Raw genomic sequence first — 18,308 nt, forward strand, 5'->3', positions numbered from 1 at the left:
TCCGACTTTTGTAAACGCGACAATATCGGCATAGTCGGTGTCAATACAATAGACCTCCTCGAAGCAGGCGAAGTCTTTTCTTTCAAGGAACTTCATCAATTCTTCTTTGACCCTGTGGTGCCGGCGTGTTATAAGGAGGGAGTTGTTGGGGGCATTTTCCCAGCACATGCGCTGGTGTTTCAGACTCTCTGCCGCATTTGCGACAGAGGGACCCAACTTCTCCTTGCTGTCCACTGGCTCCTGGGACTCCACGCAGGGGTGCGTAATTGATATTAAGTTTCAGGGCGTTCACCCAATCTGACCCCGAGAGTACCTGCTTGTCGCATACATAACTATTTGCTTTCGGGGTCTCTTTGAAATGGCGAACACCGATACCCTGCCATCTGCAACTGGCCCATTCTTCGAAAGCCTCCTCACGTAACGACTGTCGTAGAGCTCTCACACTTTGGTTGCCCCTATCCACCCCAAGTCTATCAGCACATGGCGTGCACAGCCCTTATAGCTCAAAATTCCTCTTATCATTTTTTCTGCATCTATCTGAAGTGCTCTTGATGTCTGCATGTTCATACTCTTGTCAGCATTTATTTCCAGGATCTAAACTCATGCTTACCTGAGAAATTCTTCTAGCACTCCTAAAAGTACTGGTATAGATAGCATTTTGATGCGCATATCATTTACATAAGCTGCTTCTGCAGATTACATAATACTGCATCATCTGATTGTAAATGTTCCCTCCATCATTTGCTTTATTTTATTTTTGGTTGCTTCTAAAAGAAGGTTGAAAAGCACTATGGATGGTGGACCCCATTCCATTTAAGATTGGTCTACTGGAATTATTAGTTAGGGTCACTTTGATCAGATGGATTAATTTCTTTGTAGTTCCTGGCTCTCCAGATTCTTATACAAATACATTTTTTTCCCTTTCGACAGAGTCGTAAGTTAGTCTGAAACCCTTTTTAACGTTTTATTCTTGTAATTTTTGAATTAATTTTATTTATTTCACTACTTTTAAACAAGGAATTGCCATTAGTAGTCCCAATACTTGTAAAGTTATCTTCGCCCTAGTCAATAAAATTTTTAATAACTGTAGTCCTCTTCATTTCATCACATGAAAGGTTTAGATTAAGAAAATGATTAGCTAAATAATTTAAATTTTTCAGTAGACCAGTTTTGAAAAATTCCACAATTCTTATTTAATCTTTCATATGATTCATATTCAATAATATGATAGGTAAATATGTTGGAATTTTAGTGCTTGACAAATTAATATGAATAGCATAATGGAGAAATAAAGGAGCTTATCGCACAAAATATTAATTTTTTGAGAATCCCATCATATTTTTTAACAGTCATTAACATACAACCAAATGTTGACTAAAAAGAAATTTATAAAGGTTAAATTATACTGGTGAATATATAGATTATAAAACCATTTACTCTTAGACAAATTAACATCGCATTATTAAATAGTGTTTTATATTAATTAAGAAAATATCTGTAGAACAAGTGAACAGTGTATTTAGTTTCCGCCGTGAACATCCGGTTTCTTGCGCTTTCGATATCTTCCAAGTTTAAAGACCTTGGAGGATGGTGAACATCAAGAATGAAGAAACTGTCCACTTTGGAAAATCTCTGGTAAGCTGCATAAATAAAATACTCAGTTTTTTTTAAATATTGGCTCTTGTGTATTCTTCTCTAAATTGTTTGTGTATATAAATATCACTATTTTGCAATTTAAAAATTATTCCTGTTTATCAGGGACCTAGGTATAGTATTAAAATATTTGTAAATAATTATTAAGGCATAAGGTAGGTAAGGGAACACTGGTCTAAAACAACTTAAAGTTTGGAATAATCAGTATGTTACATATAAGAATTAATAAAAAAAATATAGAGCCATACAATAAGGAATGTTTTGTATTGTAATAATCTAATTTATTATATCATAATAATCTAAAGTGTAGTATACTAGCTTAGGGTCAGGTCAAGGATTTTCCATAGGGGGGGCATGCTTAATGTACCGCTTCTTCTTTCACCTTTCCAATAAATGTCGGTGCTTGAAGCAAGCTGTTCTCTTTGTTTCTCACGTTTTTTTTTTCTGTAAAATTTTGTGCATTCGAGATACAAATTTTTCTCATATTACTATTGATAAACAGTATTGAAGAGATGTTCCTAATTTGTTGTATGTAATGCTGGAATATTACCATTTTTGTTTCTATTAATGACCAATTTCGCATAGGTAGCATTTATTAAGAAAAGTTACATATAAACGGGGCGGGGAAAACTGGGTGAGCTTTTCATAAATTTGTTTACTTACATATGTATAGAAATAAAAATATTCTTTACCAGTACATCTCGCCAATTACTTATAACTGGCATATAGGTAAGTGTTAAAGACTTATAATCGAATGTTAAGTTTTAACTTAATTTTTTTGTTTTTGACATATTACTGGCCATTTTTTTTTTTTTTTCAAATTATGGTCATAAATTTATATTTTACCTATTTTCTTTAAGGAGTGGTTTTTATCTCATAATATGAATCTCTGCTGATAAAAATTATCCTATAGTTTTACAAATATACGAGATTTCACTTCTGCAGGTTTACTTGTTGGAAGAGATAGGTCATAATATTTCCTTTGTAGATATTTATAACTTGATGTCTCACAATAATAATTTCACTTTAATAATATAAATTATGAAATGGCTTACATAGTTCAAAATAAGATAAGTTTATAGTAAGGTAAATCAGTAAAAATAACAAAAGATATTGTGAAAATACTATTCTGATTGACTATTTATTGCCCAACTGACAAGTGAAACATATTTCTTTGTACATGTCGGATAAACTGAAAATTAGGTACACATACAATAACTACACTGCACTTTACAACACTAGTAACAAAACTTTCTCACAACTTTATTACTAAACGTGTGCTCTCTCTCCTTATGATATGGCTGGAGGAACGCACCCGTTTCCTATCGCAACTGTACATAACAAAAAAAATTTCCCAACTAAAATATACATTGATACATTCATTTAAAAAAATTTTAACATTTTTTTTTTGTTTATTTTTCATTAACAAACGAAAGTACATATTTCCCATAGAAAACTCTTAAAAATCCTTGAATGAGAAATGATATGATGAAGTCTGTTCAGCTTTAACTTATGATCAATTTAAAAAAATATGTCAAAGTTCATTGACAGTTCTTTTTTATTTTATTTGAATCAATATTTTTTTCTCCATCAAACTTATCTGAAACAATGAAACAGAAATATTTAAGTTAAAGTTGAACATGCACACGTGTCTCAAGGATATCTACGCTAACAGTCTATTTTGATTAGGTACACAATAATTATTATAGTATAGCAAATTTATTTATAGTTCCTGTATTAAAACAATTTTCTTAAAAATGGTATACATTAATATACACACCTGAGTTTTTTTTTTGTTTTTTTTTTAAGTTTTTGTTCACATCCTCTATTCGCTGTATACTAAAATTAATAAAATTAATCTGTGGATCTACAGATCCCTCAAGGGGATAAAGCTAACCAAATCACTGCCATTTTTTAAAAAGTGTAATAAGGTGTTAGTATTGACTAAATATGATAGCAAATGATTTGACAGGCCTTGTCACTTTAAAGGGGTACTAAGCCACAAATTTATACTTTATAATTTATGAAGTCAGCAAATGACTACATATTTAAAAGTCAAATATTCCAGGAATAGTATCATAGGTATTGTCCATTTATAGAGTTGTATTGAAGACTGCTAATGAAAAATCTTTCATTTGTTTTCTTTTTTTTTTTCATTTTGTTTGTAAACTTCTTTTCAACACATACATATTTATTTAAATATTAAATATCTCTAATGTTATATACAGAGACTGGATCATTATGCAATTCTATACTTATATTTTTTAAGCAGCTGCCCTAATATCTGACTGGCTTGATGAATTTCATGTACAAATTTTTATTTTACATATGAATGGCTTGGGGCAAGAATATGACACTAATGATTCTGTGCAAAATGCACTTTTGTTTAAAAAAATATTTATTGTGTTTGTTTGTCTAACACCATAATTCCAACATGTTTGCCTTTATTACTATCGACTAATAACTATATAAAACATTAAATAGGAATTGTTGAAAATGGTTCCAATGACCAATTTTCATTATATGGCTAATCATATTCTTGTTCCAAACCAAATATTTGAATATTATTTTAATTATAGAAGAACATTAAGAGGATTGAGGAATATTCTAGGACATAAGTGAATTAATTTAAGAAACTGGAATAAATAATTATTTGTTCTAATTATGTAAGTTTTTTTTCTCAGAAACATAGACATTTCATTTTAATTTATAAAACAAAAACAAAACTTTAAACATAAAACAAATAAAAAAAAAAAAATTAATCATAGAATGCTTTAATTTTGAACCAATGATTTTGACACATAAATATTATCTCCATACTTGGCTTTGAAAAAAATCATTTCAAATTAAAAACTGTTAAAAGTAGCTGATAAAACTTGATTAAGTTGAGTTGCAAAAATTGTTTTAATCATTAATTTAAAAAAATAAGGCAAATTAATTCCACTTTTTAAAGATACACTTGTATCTCATTAATATTTTCTTTAATTAAAAATGTTTTCATTTAACAAAAAAAAAAGTTAATCTTCTTAATGAATATCCTTGTTTTATATTCCTAATAAATATTGTTGTGCTAGTTTCTGATAAAAACCTTTACTGCCCTTATTATTTATAACATTATTGTAATTTTAGAAAAAAATTACCTTATTTATTAGATTATTAGGGCTTTTGTATTTTAACACTTGATAGTTAAGTAATATTTAGCTGATTTCCTTGTGTATGAAAATGCTCCATGATTTTAAGTATTATTACTGCATAAAAATCTGGTCTCTCGTTCAAAATAGCTGAAGTCGTTTATACACTACCCATTATTGGACATGAATTAGGAAAAGGGTAAAAAAATAATAAAAAATAACAAAATAAAAAAAACAGTATTTTTAATAAGGGATTAGTAAATTTTTTATCACGAACAAAAAATATCATTATAATTAGGATTTAGTTCATTTAAGACCCTGCCTAGTCAATAAATAAAGAACAAATGAACACAGAATTAAAGCGAACATAAATAAAAATATACTAAATTACAAAATCTAAATAAATCGTTTGCCCTAACCAAGCAAATAGGAACTCTTTTGTCGTTGGTCCTCGCGTAAAGATGCTTCTCACTTGTAATTTATTCCTGATTTAATAAAACAATGCTGGATATACACATATATATATTTATAATTAATAAAATACCCAGTTATTATTGTTCCAAACATCCTCCTTTAGGAACTTTGTAATAATTGGAACCTTGTATTGGAAGACTTCTGTCTCTCTCTTTCCTTCTGTCTCTTATCTCGCTTCTGTCTGAGATCAATTTAAGTTATAAATGTTCCAGGTTAATATTTAATTTTTAATATCTTTGGAGTCACCCAACCCTTGTTAAAAATATCATTTGATTACCTTATACAACTTATTTATCTTAGTATAACATAAATCTTCGGAGGATGGATTCGGCAAACTAAAGAGGAAAGTTTAATTTGTCGAATCTTTCCATGAAGAAATAGTGATTGATAAATAATACAACATTGTTTCAGAGTCAAAATGATACAAAAGTTAAAATTCTATACTCTCTATACAGGTAAGGTTCATCAAAAGCTGAGAAATTAAAAATAAAATCACTGTACATAGATAAATTAAGAAAGGAAGGCATCTAAGAACAAATAAAAGTTTTAAAAACAAAATCTACACCTTTACAAGTGGCTAGGCTAGTTAATAATGGTCATTTTTAAGGACTATATACATAAAGAAAGGTCCTTTTACAAAAAAAGGCAATTTAAAAACTAAACTGTACACATAAATTTATCTATACAGCTCCTATACATACTAACATAAATAATATTTCTTAATTTATAAACCAAACTTTTATAGTTGTCGGTAAAAAGAATTGCACGCACTCTTTCATTCATTACGTTCTTATGGTAGATGAATCGACGCAATGATTAGGAAGGACTTTTCAATTAGTGTTGTTTATTACATTTGTGGATTTTTAATAATCCGATAAAATCTCTAAATTCGTACATTCTAGTTTATATTACAAATATATAAATGTGACATAAATGGCGATATATGTATATATATTTATATATGAACACTTATAAACTATATAATTAATTTAATGATTAGAGAATTAAAATATAGGCATTAATTATCTTCTGTATACAATGCCCTAACTATTCATAATATTTACACTATACAACAATGATATATTACTCTTGATGAGTTAATGAGGATTTGCATCGTCGGTGTGACTCATTATGCGAGGGAATTACGGAGGCAGTGATGGTTGATGAAGAGGCCAGGGTCACTGTGTCCTAGGGGGTGCGACGAGCGAAAGGGGTCCACTGGATCCACCCAACTGTGGGGGGCTTCCGAACATTCCACCACCAGGTGATCCCATTGCTGATGTGGGTGGAGGATTTATCCGTTTTTCTTTCTGTCTCCTAAAAATCAAAAAACAAGGAATAAATTTTCCAAAAAATTAGTCATTGAAAAGTAATTGTGAAAATAAATTATATACGTGGCTGCACTTGTATAAATAACTTGAACTTTTATTTTTGAAATTATTCCTCTAATTAAATTAATAAAAGAAAATTAAATGGACTAACCTATTACAAAACCATACCCGGACGACCTCTTTTTCCATCGTAAGGCTGTCTGCTAATAAGGATATTTCTTCTGATGTTGGCTTTGGATTTTGTAAAAAAGCTTTTTCAAGGGCAACTCGTACAGAAGTTTCAATAGAAGTTCTCTTTTTTCTCCGCCTCCCTGTAATATGAAAGAATTGAAATATTTTCAACTTTTTTTTTCCCTATCAACTGTTAAAAAAATTAATGAACTGTTATAATAACCAGGTAAGGCACATCAGGCTGATCTCATAATAAAGAAATAAACTTTTTTTAAATAAATAAATAATGAATTCCTTTCATAAGCAATAGCAAGTTAAAATATAGGATATTGCCAAATCTTGCATTTATTCCATTGAAGAATTAAAAGGTTTTATGCACTAATAGTCAAAGTTTCTAAGAAATGAGCAATTCAAAAAAAAAAATAATCATGGTATAATTTACCTATAGCTTCTGGAGTTGTCATTGGGTTGCTGAGGGAGTTAGGGTTATTCAAAGAATTATCAGCATCAAGAAGCCATTTCTGAAGAAGTGGTTTCAGTTTACACATATTTTTGAACGATAGGTTCAACGCTTCAAACCTAGAGATCGTTGTTTGGGAAAAATCGTTTCCATATAATTTTCCCATTGCAAGACCAACATCCCCTTGAGTGAAACCTGTAAAAGAATAAATGTGACACATTAAAGATAAATCTTATACATAAATATATTGTGACAGTTGAAGTTCCTACAATACTTACTGGTTTTATGTAATTCAGGCTGTTTAAATTTAAATTAATAAAAATAATTTGCATAAACTCACCAAGCTTTATTCTTCTTTGTTTGAAAGTTTTAGCGAATTGTTCAAGCTCCTCTAAGTCTGTTGTTTCATCAGGTTCCATCGAATGTGGCTGAGGTAGAGGAGGCCTTGGAACCTTTCCGGGAAGAGGACTAGACTTATTATCCCCCAAAAGTCCTCCCTGAAAAATAATAACACAAATTATCAATATTTATTATATTATGGGTTCTATCTGTGCCTGGAGAGTGTCACATCGTCTCCAAGTGTATAAAATCGGCAATAGTGCCAATTGAAATAATTTTTGACAAAAGTGTAGTGTAGTGGCTGGAGAAATCACTACGAATTTTGGAAGAAATCGGACAAGGCAAAGGATTTTTATAAGAAAATATATTTTCGCAATTTCAGGTAAATTAGGGCAGATTTATCGTTGCGATCTCTGTCAGCATTATGTGATAGTGCCACTAGGCCTAGCTCTGCCTGGCATCCGCTCTCACTTCATTCAGCTTGTCTATAACTCATCGATAACTTTAAAACAATTAAAATCAAAGATGATTTGCCGAAGTCTGTAAGAGATATCAGAAAAGAACTGTTCCCATTTATGAAAACTCACTGGGAAGAAGGAAATGAGTCAACCTTGAGATAGGACAAACTTCTCATAAATGATCAACTTTTCTCGCTCGAACAGTTACAGTCTCAAGAAAGTAAAATATCCGAGGATACTAAAGAACTTTTTATAATTTGAAAAAGGATAAAAGAAAGAAGTGATACTTCTGAAAGCAAAAGAAAAGATCTCACAAACCTAAATAATCAAATTAGGAAAAGTATAAAAGAAGATCTGAAAAAACACAACATAAGTATTATAGAAAACATTTTAGTAGAGAGTAGGTCTACAAAAAGGATTAAAAAATAACTGTCCAAAGGCAAACAATGGATCTGGAAAGCAATAGAAGAGAGGTCGTAACCAATAGGGAAAATAATAGCAGAGTAGCCACGAAATATTTCAAAAAACTGTATAAAAGTAACAGAGAAACTTTAGAAATAAGAGAAGAAGGAAAGATGGCCAAAAATTTTGGGGAAGTTCCACCAATAATGGAAGAAGTGGCTTTTATTTTGAAAAAACTCAAATCCCAGAAGACTCTGGGGCAGGATAACATCAGTAATGAAATTTTAAAAGTAGGAGGGAATATTCTTATTAAAGAACTAACAGAATTCTTTAATTTGAAGCAATACCTAAACAATGGAAAACCGCAAAAATAATTCAAAATAATAAAAAAAGGCAACAAGTATGATATAGAGAATCATCGGCCTATCTCTCTCTCTGTTCAACTATGTCAAAAGTTTTCACCAGTTTTCTCAAACAACAGCTAACAAAAAGAATAATGGAATGTGTTGATGAGGAACAAGCAGGTTTTAGGAAGGAATTTTCGACAGTGGACAACATTCAGACTGTAAAACATATCATCAAGAAAGCAAATGAATATAACTTCTCTTTATACCTTTGTTTAATTAGGCTTTTGATTAGAAAGGCTTTTGACGGAATTGTACATTCAGAAATATTTAAGGCACTGAGATCAATAGGAATAGAGGAAAAATATATTAAGATAGTCACAGAGATCTATAAGGAGATGACACCATATATTATGACTGAAAAGAAAGGAAAAAGCTTTGATGTTAAGAGGGGTGTGCGACAAGGTGATCAGCTATTCCCAATTTTGTTTGTTCTTGTGTTGGAGATGGTGTTCTGGCGTCTTGGATGGGAAGAAGTAGGAATTAAAATAAATGGAAAATGGCTGAGCAACCTACGTTTTGCAGATGATATTGTGCTCTTTGCAAAAGGCATGGAAAAACTGAGTGAAATGATGAACCAGCTTCTCGCATTGTGTGGCAAAACTCTCAAGGTCTTGAAATATCTCACATTATTTAACTTAAAAATAATGATAAATTTTAAATTTAATGTTTTGAAAAATAACATTAAGCTATGTCCTAAATTCCCTTTTTTAAATCAAATGATTTTTTATCTACAATACTTATTTATGATGAATATAAATGTTTACTTACTTGCAGAGAATGGGATAATCTTGGTGGTGTAAGAGTTGGCCTCAAGCTTGGTGTCAAAAGTCCCTAGGAAAAAAAAAATTGGAAATAAGATAAAGTTATTACAATTATAAATTTATAAAAATATAAAGGATAGATATTTTGCTTATTAAATTGATTAAAGATAGGAATGTAATTTGACAATTGAGTTTAAAAACTAGAAATTATTAGTATAGTAATATCTAAAAGATTATGAATTAAAAAAATGTTGGTAATATACTCAGCCTTTATTGAAAAAGTAATTTAGATAAAATATAATTTGTTTAAGAAAATAAATGAAAGAATGTGTTTGAATGAGTGTTACCTTTAATAATCACTAAAAGTAAATTTAGTTTCTGATATTTGTGGAAAACATTATAAAAGAAAGCGTAGAGTACTTACTTGATTGTGCATGAAATATTGTGCTGGTGAGGGATGGTGTTGGGATGGGGGTTGCGAAGTTTGTTGCTGTTGCTGTTGCTGTTGTTGTTGGAATAGAACATATTGCTGCAAATGGTGGTGCAGTTGTTGGTGCAATGCCTGGAGTCCTGCCCCACCCAGCTGAGATTGTACCATGAGCTATAAAGACAAATCAAGTTTATTATTAAATGTTGCTTAAAATTAATATGTATATTGTTTTTAATAAAAAAACATAAATAATTTAGGTAATGAAAAAAATAGATGTATAAATACTCACCTGACTTAATTGGCCGGCTTGAATTGCCGCGATCGCAGCCTGGACACTTGTAGGATTCGGGGGTGTGTTCACACTTGCTGGACGACTTTGCCTTTGGCTATCCGTTACCTGCTTCAAGTAATATAATTTAATTAATCATAAAAACATAGCACTCATATTTGGACACTAAGATACACATGATTTCATTAATGTAAAATAACTACAACTAAATGCTTTTAAATCTCTTAAAAATTTTTTAATGAATACCCTAAAATACTATTTTTTTTTTCTATCCTAATTCTTTCCTACATTTAAATAAAACCAAAAATAATGATTTTAACGGTAGGTGATTATTTATGTTTGTTAGATTTAAAATATTCATGAATTTATTGTAACTAGAGTGAAAGAGAAGCAATTTATTGATTTTTCTAAATGTTTTATGTCCAAGTACTAGAAGGTCACGACAGAGATTTTTTAAAAAAATCATGTGTTTGGATTAAGAGAACTGTAATTATTACTCACTAAGCTCTGAATCATAAACTTAATACTTCAATGTTCTCATGGGTGCTTTGAGGGAAATTTTCCAACAATTTTGATTGGATTTCTCAACCATATAAAATATTTAAACTTTCCAAATTATACTTTGAAATATTTTTCTGACCCTTTTGGATTTCACTTATTTTTTAGTCATCTTATCTGCTGTGAAAGTTGACACTTGAAAACGGATGAAATTTTGTTTTCTATTTATATAAAATCCCAATTTTTTTAATTTCAGAGGTATTGTTAGAGGTTCTAAATTTTAGAAAATGTAAGGGTAAAATATTTTACTACTATTTTTACAGTTTGAAATAAGTATTTAAATCTCAAAATTCCTATATTTTCTAATTTTCAAATTATTGAGGGGGGAGGTGCAAGTCTTCCTTTCTTCTTCTGTGCAAAGTTCCAGTACTAAATATTTAACTAGGTCTTTACAGTCGATTTGATATTCACTAAATAATTGTACACTTAACATTTGTAAATAGGACTTTGTAACATTTGTAACTAGAAAATTAAGTCAATTACGATATTTTAAAATATTTAATTATGGTTCCTTTCTTAAATTTGTATTTATTTTAAAGTTTAGTACAAAAGATTCGGTGATTATTCATCGCTAAATTATGAAAATAGTTTGAAAACGTTTTTTGACTATTATGCTCAATAAAGTATACGAAGGTGAACGATTGTTTTAGGCTTTGAAGACGATATGGTGCATTTTTGCTAGAAACGTTTTATTTTCTTAATGTTTGGTACAACATACAATATAACTTCGATAAGTTTGAGATATTTTCTTAATTATAAATCCTTCCCACCCTATTCATTTCATGTCCATTTTCCACGAGCTTAGGTTCGAAACCCGAAGCGAACAAATTAGCATAGCTCGAGGGCGAACGCGGTAATATTCTCGAGGGGTAACTTGAAGGTTGAGGGGGGGGGAGGTAGACCGGAAATTGACTGGTGCCCCCTATGTTTACCTAATACCGATACACTGCCTCTTCAAGTATTCCTTCAGCGCAATCCTGTTTCCATCCCCTTTTTCGATACTCGCTCTAATAGGATTCCATTCTTCGCTTGGCTATTTTTCAAGAATCATGTTCAAGTCAACACTGTGAAATAGCCTGTGTTTGAAAAGTTTTTCCTACGCGTAAACAGAACGAAGAATTTAAAATATTAGAATGAGAACAAACATTAGCGTGGCGTTTTAGAATTTCTATTTTTATGATAATAAATTGAAATTCAAGGCTCAACTCGGCAATTTTTTCAATTCGAAATGGATTTAATATAAACTTATAAAATATTACTTGTCCAACACAATAATTACTGCATTGGACAAGTAATATTTAATATAAACTTATAAAACACAACTTATACATCTCTCCAATATTGTTTTAAATGATACAGCCATCCTTTTTGTCAAATCCGTATAATGCTCTTAGGAGAGTCACGTTAGACGATATGTTATTCAACCAACATATTAATTTAAAATTAGAAAAATAATGTACAAAATGTTTTCACACTTTAATGAAAATTCAAAATTATCCCTCAGGAATAAATTGATACTCTATAAACAAGTATTATTACCCATCATAATATATTCCTGCCCCATATGGAGCTTTAGTAATTCAACCAACTTAAAAATAGCTATATATATTCCAAAACAATTGGCTCAGAATTATTAATAACTATTAATATTTAATGTTAATATTAATATAGACACCTAGACTCCACACCGTACATGAATACACAATGGAATTTAAACCCGTTAATAACATAAATAGGAAATTATACAATAACAACCCGTAGATATAAACCTAAGAGAACTAAACAAATATTGCTGTCAAAATCATCAATAAACAATGTGTATTTTATTTTTTTTAAATTTATTTTCGGTTTATTTTTTTATCAAAATGTAAATAAGCCTGTAACATAGTTACTGACGACGAACATATCTCATTTTGTTTTTCGTAACACTAGTTACAGTTTTTAAAAATTAATTATTTAGAATTTACAATTTAAAAATGCCAGAATCGGCATTTATTACTTAAAATTAAAATTACTCTGTTAACAAATTTATTTTAACCTGTGGGACATGCAAATTATAATTTTTGATAAATCCATTTTAAAATGATTTATGCATAAAAGAAATTAAAAAAAAAAAAGTATGTAATACAAAGATTGAGGATGATTTACTAATTTTTTTGTTTTTATTAATTAAATTAATTAATAATTAATTATTGATTAGAAGAGAAAACACTAGGACTTCGTTTATATTCTGCTATACATTTCAATTTTATAAAACCTATACTTCAATATCACTTCTCGTTATATGCGGGATTATCATTAAATAAAGTCCGTTAATAAAATTAAATAAAAGATTTTTTATCTTTCAAATCTAAAAATGGAAATAAATACTTTCCCAATTCCAACTGCTCTATGTAAATTAAAAAAAGAATCCCATTCGATTTAAAGCAGCTGGTTGGTCTTAACGCAGAGGGTGCATAATATTTGGGGGTGCATATCAATTGTTTCTTTATCTTCATCGATATATGCACAACCCTATAGCAATAAAATGGAAACTTAGTGTGTATATGAAAGTGTAGTTAGTGTGTATATGTGCAATTAATGGTAATTTTTTTTTTTCAGGATGCGTTATCTTGACCTAGAGGGAAATATTTTGAGCTCCGGCTGTTAAGGTAAGGCCAAAGTGGACCATTTTTTTGCTGCTTCTAAATCTCGGAGAACCAACATCTGAATGTTCTTAATGGTTCGCCATTTATACCTGCATGAATATCGTTACACCTCTATTTTCTGTAAAACCTACCCAGTAATTTATTTAAAAAGTTTTATATAAAAAAAACTTTTAGAAATATAATCCAACACTCTTAAAATAATTATATAATTTAAAAATGACTTAGACAAAAGAACAATAATTTTAATACTAAAAATACACCTTTTTTTATATCGAAATAAAGTACAAGATAATCTGATAAATATGTGGTAATTTTTAATACGTGTTTTATAAAATTTTATAACTATGAATTTTTTTTTTAAAAATGTCTATATATCCACTTTTGGAAAGGTAATCTTAAAAAAATATTATGTAAGCATCTCAAAAGGACTAGAGAAAATTTTAATTATGAAATAAACTAAATACGTTTTTTGATTAGAATTTTTAGTTCCGTTTTTTGATTAGAATTTTTAGTTCCGTTTTTTGATTAGAATTTTAATTAGGAAAAAATATTTAATTGACAGAAGGCAATATTAACTTTGGATAGAAAATTATTTTTTTAAATAACAGGTATAAATAAATGTTAAAGAGTTAAATAATTATTTTCTTGAATAATACAGGTATTATGGTGAACCATTATATGTCTAAATAATCGGTAAGATAACAGGTAATTTTTCAAAAGTTTTAATGGTTTTTTTAAGCTTTGAAACGTCAACTTATGTTAGGGACTCCTTCTTAAAAAATGTATATTAGAAAAAATTATAAAACATAACAAAAATCAAATTAGTTTTTAAGATAGAAACGAAAATATAAAAATTAAAAAAAATAAAGCATTTATCTAGATTTCTATTTGAATATAAGTATAAACATAGTATGGAATCGAAATGACCTTTGAGCTTCCATTATAGAATAATAATACCTACTTAAAGTATATTTTTAAATCATTAAAATTAATAAATGATTTAAATAATAGTTCCAATTAATTCTAACTTTAGCTCGGAAATAATTGATTACTTCCACATCTACCGATTTTCGAATAAATAAACAAAACTTTATTTATTTACACTAATAAATTATTAAATTAATTTTATTTAATAGATAAATTTGTTTTCAATGATGTTATTGCTGGCGAATTAGTATAAGGTTTACTCCTAATAATGCCTTTAAAGTTGGCTAAACTTTGAATAATGTTGTATAAACTCTATTATTTAAGATAATTAAGGGTTTTAGTTGGCCCCTTTCGAATAACTATATTATTTATATATTATTATTAATATTAATAAGTATATAAATATAATACATACGAGGTTGAGCGCACCCCTGTTGGTGGCTTGTGTCCCAAGGCTATCTTGGCTGCTTTCGCTGTCATTGGTCAAGTCTTCAGTTTCTCCATTTATACCACTCTCTGTAAATTAAAACAAAAATTAGTATTATCTTGTAAATATATACACAAAATTATTTATTATTTAATCAGATTATTTTAGAAGCCATTAGGGCGTTACCCTTTCATTGAAGCGGCCTAAATAAAAATAATTAAACAAAAAAAAAATTATTTTTTTTTGTGTTATAAAAAAACATATACAATACCAAGATACATTAAGAGTTGAAGATCAAAAAGAAGATACCCTAATACCACACCACACACAGACAGACTTACGTTAGACGGCACGTTCTCGTTAGAACCCTAATGAAGGCACGCGCCATTTTTTGTGAACCCTTCCAGGCAACCCTTCTTTTTGATTTGGTACAACTGTTGAACCCTAAACCCCTCCATATCATACATTATTTATTGCACTGATCTCCGGAGCACGCCGGCCATCTGCTGGTAGTAACCTTTTTAGCCCTGTGTCCTTTATTTCCTGTATATATTTTTTTAAAAGTTTAAATTAGATCAATAACAATAATTATTGTATAAATAATTTTCGTTGTAATGGAAAATAAATACTTAGAAGCTGGCTGTTTATTAATTGTATCATTTATGCAATAAATATCAGGGCTCATAATTATTTTGAACCATTTATGCATTAATTAATGATGTATGACATGGTTGATTATTTAAAGAAGTAAGGGATTATTAAAATTAATTAATTGGTAACTTACAAAATATAATCAGGGGCGAAGCAGGGAAAATAAATTATTAATTATGTGATTTTAAGGTAGAAAATGATGAGTTAAAGATCACTTTTAAAAATAATTTTGTTTCCCGACATTATAGACACAAACTGAGCAGCAAGAATAATTACAAAAGTTTATAGATGTACGGAAATTTATATTTAAAAATTATTTTATTAAATTTCCAAGTGACCAATACTGTCAGTAATACGCTTTGTATTTCTCAAAAAATATTTGCTAGTAGATTAAAGGTGTGAGAAATTAAATTATTTTAGACTTGAGGTATTTTAACATCTAGGTCGTTAAAGTAGATAGATTTTTTATATGCCCTCCTAAATAACACGTTATGATAAAATAAAATATTTTAAATGCTTCGAAGAATTTTTAAAATATTGGTTTGCTAACTTACTAAATAATCTAACTTAAAAATTTAGTTGATTAGGCTTTCTCTCTCCCTTTTTTTTTTTTTTTTTTTTTTTTTATAAATTGTTCTATTAAATATACTGATGAATTTATATGTTTAAATTCCAAACGGGCTTTGTTTAAATCCCGTATGTTGCAGGAAACAGACACTAGCGATTATCATTTTTAAAAAAATACAGTATTAATTAATAGAAAATTTCCCTTCTTCAAATGATAATCATAACAAATATCTTGCAGAGGACAAGTAAGTTGATTCTGCAGAAGAAAAAAATGGTTTACTTTTTAATTACTTAATAGTTTCCTTGCAGAAGACATACTGGGAATAACGAGATTAAAAATTGTTCTATAATTGATAATAAAACATCTCAGTTTTACGATCTGTTCTTTATATGTGTTTCCATGAGTGTAAGTAATGGACAGCAGATGTGCAGAAATTATGTTTGGCGATAGGGTGTGGAGTCCGAATTGAGGGGAATATGGCAGAACACGGTCTATGAGCCCTTCTGTGATTTTAACATCTATAGAAAAAAAAAAAAGATTAAATTTTACTTATCGAAAATATCGTTCTTTGTCCATTACTAAAATAAAATAGGATATGAATCGATTTAGTCCGAGATCACGTGCAAAAAAATCAAAATTATTTGATAAAAACTTTTTGAGAATCTGGCAGTCAGATCATGGGATTGCATTCAATTATATCGATCGACCAATTGTAAAAGTAATATAAAAGAAACTTATTTTTTCACCTTTTTTTTATTGCAGGATTAAATACAATAAGTAGAAAACCTCTCCTAAATTTTTGATAATCCAATTAAATTTAAATTTGACGGTCAGTTACTGGTTTCAATTAAAAACATTTCTCACTTCAATCATATTTAATATAACTTAAAAATAATATATCTTTTGGATTTAACATATATTAAGTATGAATTAAATAAATAATGAATTAACTAAAACCGAGAGCAAACTTAACTAACATCTGGTAACAAAATAAAAACGAAACGAAAATTCAAATCGTGAAAAAAATTATTTTTTTATTCGGAGCTTCATATCTTCAAAACTACCAACAACACTAGAAAATCTAACAGAATATCATTTAAAGTAGAGTAAATTTGCTAAAATATGAGCCCTAAAAGAGCTACTTACCTTCAATATATATACATTTAAATATACGTTTTTAGAAAGAAATATTTCATAAAAAATGTACAGAAAAATCAGCAGTAAGTGAATTTATTTAGGTAAATCTATATCTCTGGAATCACTAGATGTACAGATGTCTATTAGAGCCCATATTAAAGTTAGTTTAATGTGTTATAAAGTAGTTTATGACTTTTATCTTCGTAGGAGTAATAGTTTTCACGTCTAATTTTTTTCTGAGATATAGATTTACCAAAATAAATTCACTAACTATTGATTTTCTATATATCTGGCATCATTTATGAGAAATTAAAATTGAAACCAGACCAGTGTACTTACGATCCATAGGTCCCTACAGTAACATAACTCTTTATATTAATGTTTATTTTTTAGAAAAAGTAGTTGTTTCTTATTAAACATCACATAAAACACTTATTTTAATTATAACATTGTTTATTTCTGTTGATACACAAAATTTGCTCAGAAAATGAATTCTCTATTTTGGGGGCCCCGTAGCTAAAACTAGAGACTGCCCTGATCCGAACTCCTTAATAATATTTGTTAGGTATAACGTATTGATATTTGCTGAAAGATCAAATGTTCCAAGGGACGTTGAGGATTCGCTACCCAGCGGAAAATATTTAAAATTTATCTGTTGTATCCTGAAAAGGACAAAGGAACTTTATGATTGACATGGGGGTGCCCGCATAGTCATCCATCAGCCAATTGGCGGTGCAACCGCCCTCAACCCTTCGCACGAATGAGGGGTAATTTTGATCTAAGGGTAGGATTTCGCCGGTGGGAATTTAGGTGATGGTAAAAGCAGAAGTATGTAGAATATAGAGTAAATATCTAATGTTAAGATTAGAGCAAACAATAAATAATATGATTGGAGAAGATGGTCGGGGAGGGGGGTGCGGCCAGCAAAAAAAATTATAAATAAACAAAAAAATATTTATTGTTTGTTTATTAATGTTTTGTTTTTTTGCCGACCGCAAAAAAGTATCTACGGTCAATTATCTGCACCTCATATTAAATAATATGAGTAATCATAAACATCCTGAACTTAAAGAGATCTTCCATAAG

The 18,308-nt window shown here is 29.2% G+C and overlaps 1 protein-coding gene across 4 annotated transcripts in view; it reads right to left on the reverse strand.

The window, feature by feature from the left end:
• Window positions 1-5,010: 5,010 nt before the first annotated feature.
• Window positions 5,011-18,308, reverse strand: part of LOC106680472 (POU domain, class 2, transcription factor 3) — a 135,989-nt gene continuing 122,691 nt past the window's right edge. For 2 of the 4 annotated variants that reach the window (XM_024359257.2, XM_014420208.2), the window contains 8 exons: window positions 14,855-14,955; window positions 10,307-10,414; window positions 10,012-10,188; window positions 9,595-9,657; window positions 7,561-7,717; window positions 7,203-7,415; window positions 6,741-6,900; window positions 5,011-6,575 (listed from right to left, as the gene is read on the reverse strand). In XM_024359257.2, coding sequence (XP_024215025.1) covers window positions 6,437-6,575; window positions 6,741-6,900; window positions 7,203-7,415; window positions 7,561-7,717; window positions 9,595-9,657; window positions 10,012-10,188; window positions 10,307-10,414; window positions 14,855-14,955 — 1,118 coding nt within the window. In that variant the 3' untranslated portion in view covers window positions 5,011-6,436. Of the gene's footprint in view, window positions 6,576-6,740; window positions 6,901-7,202; window positions 7,416-7,560; window positions 7,718-9,594; window positions 9,658-10,011; window positions 10,189-10,306; window positions 10,418-14,854; window positions 14,956-18,308 lie in introns of all 4 variants that reach the window. The other 2 variants (XM_024359256.2, XM_024359255.2) reach the window with 1 other exon arrangement.

Source organism: Halyomorpha halys, unplaced genomic scaffold, assembly GCF_000696795.3.
Source record: "Halyomorpha halys isolate HHAL.00 unplaced genomic scaffold, Hhal_1.1 Scaffold263.1, whole genome shotgun sequence".
Classification (NCBI taxonomy): domain Eukaryota; kingdom Metazoa; phylum Arthropoda; class Insecta; order Hemiptera; family Pentatomidae; genus Halyomorpha; species Halyomorpha halys.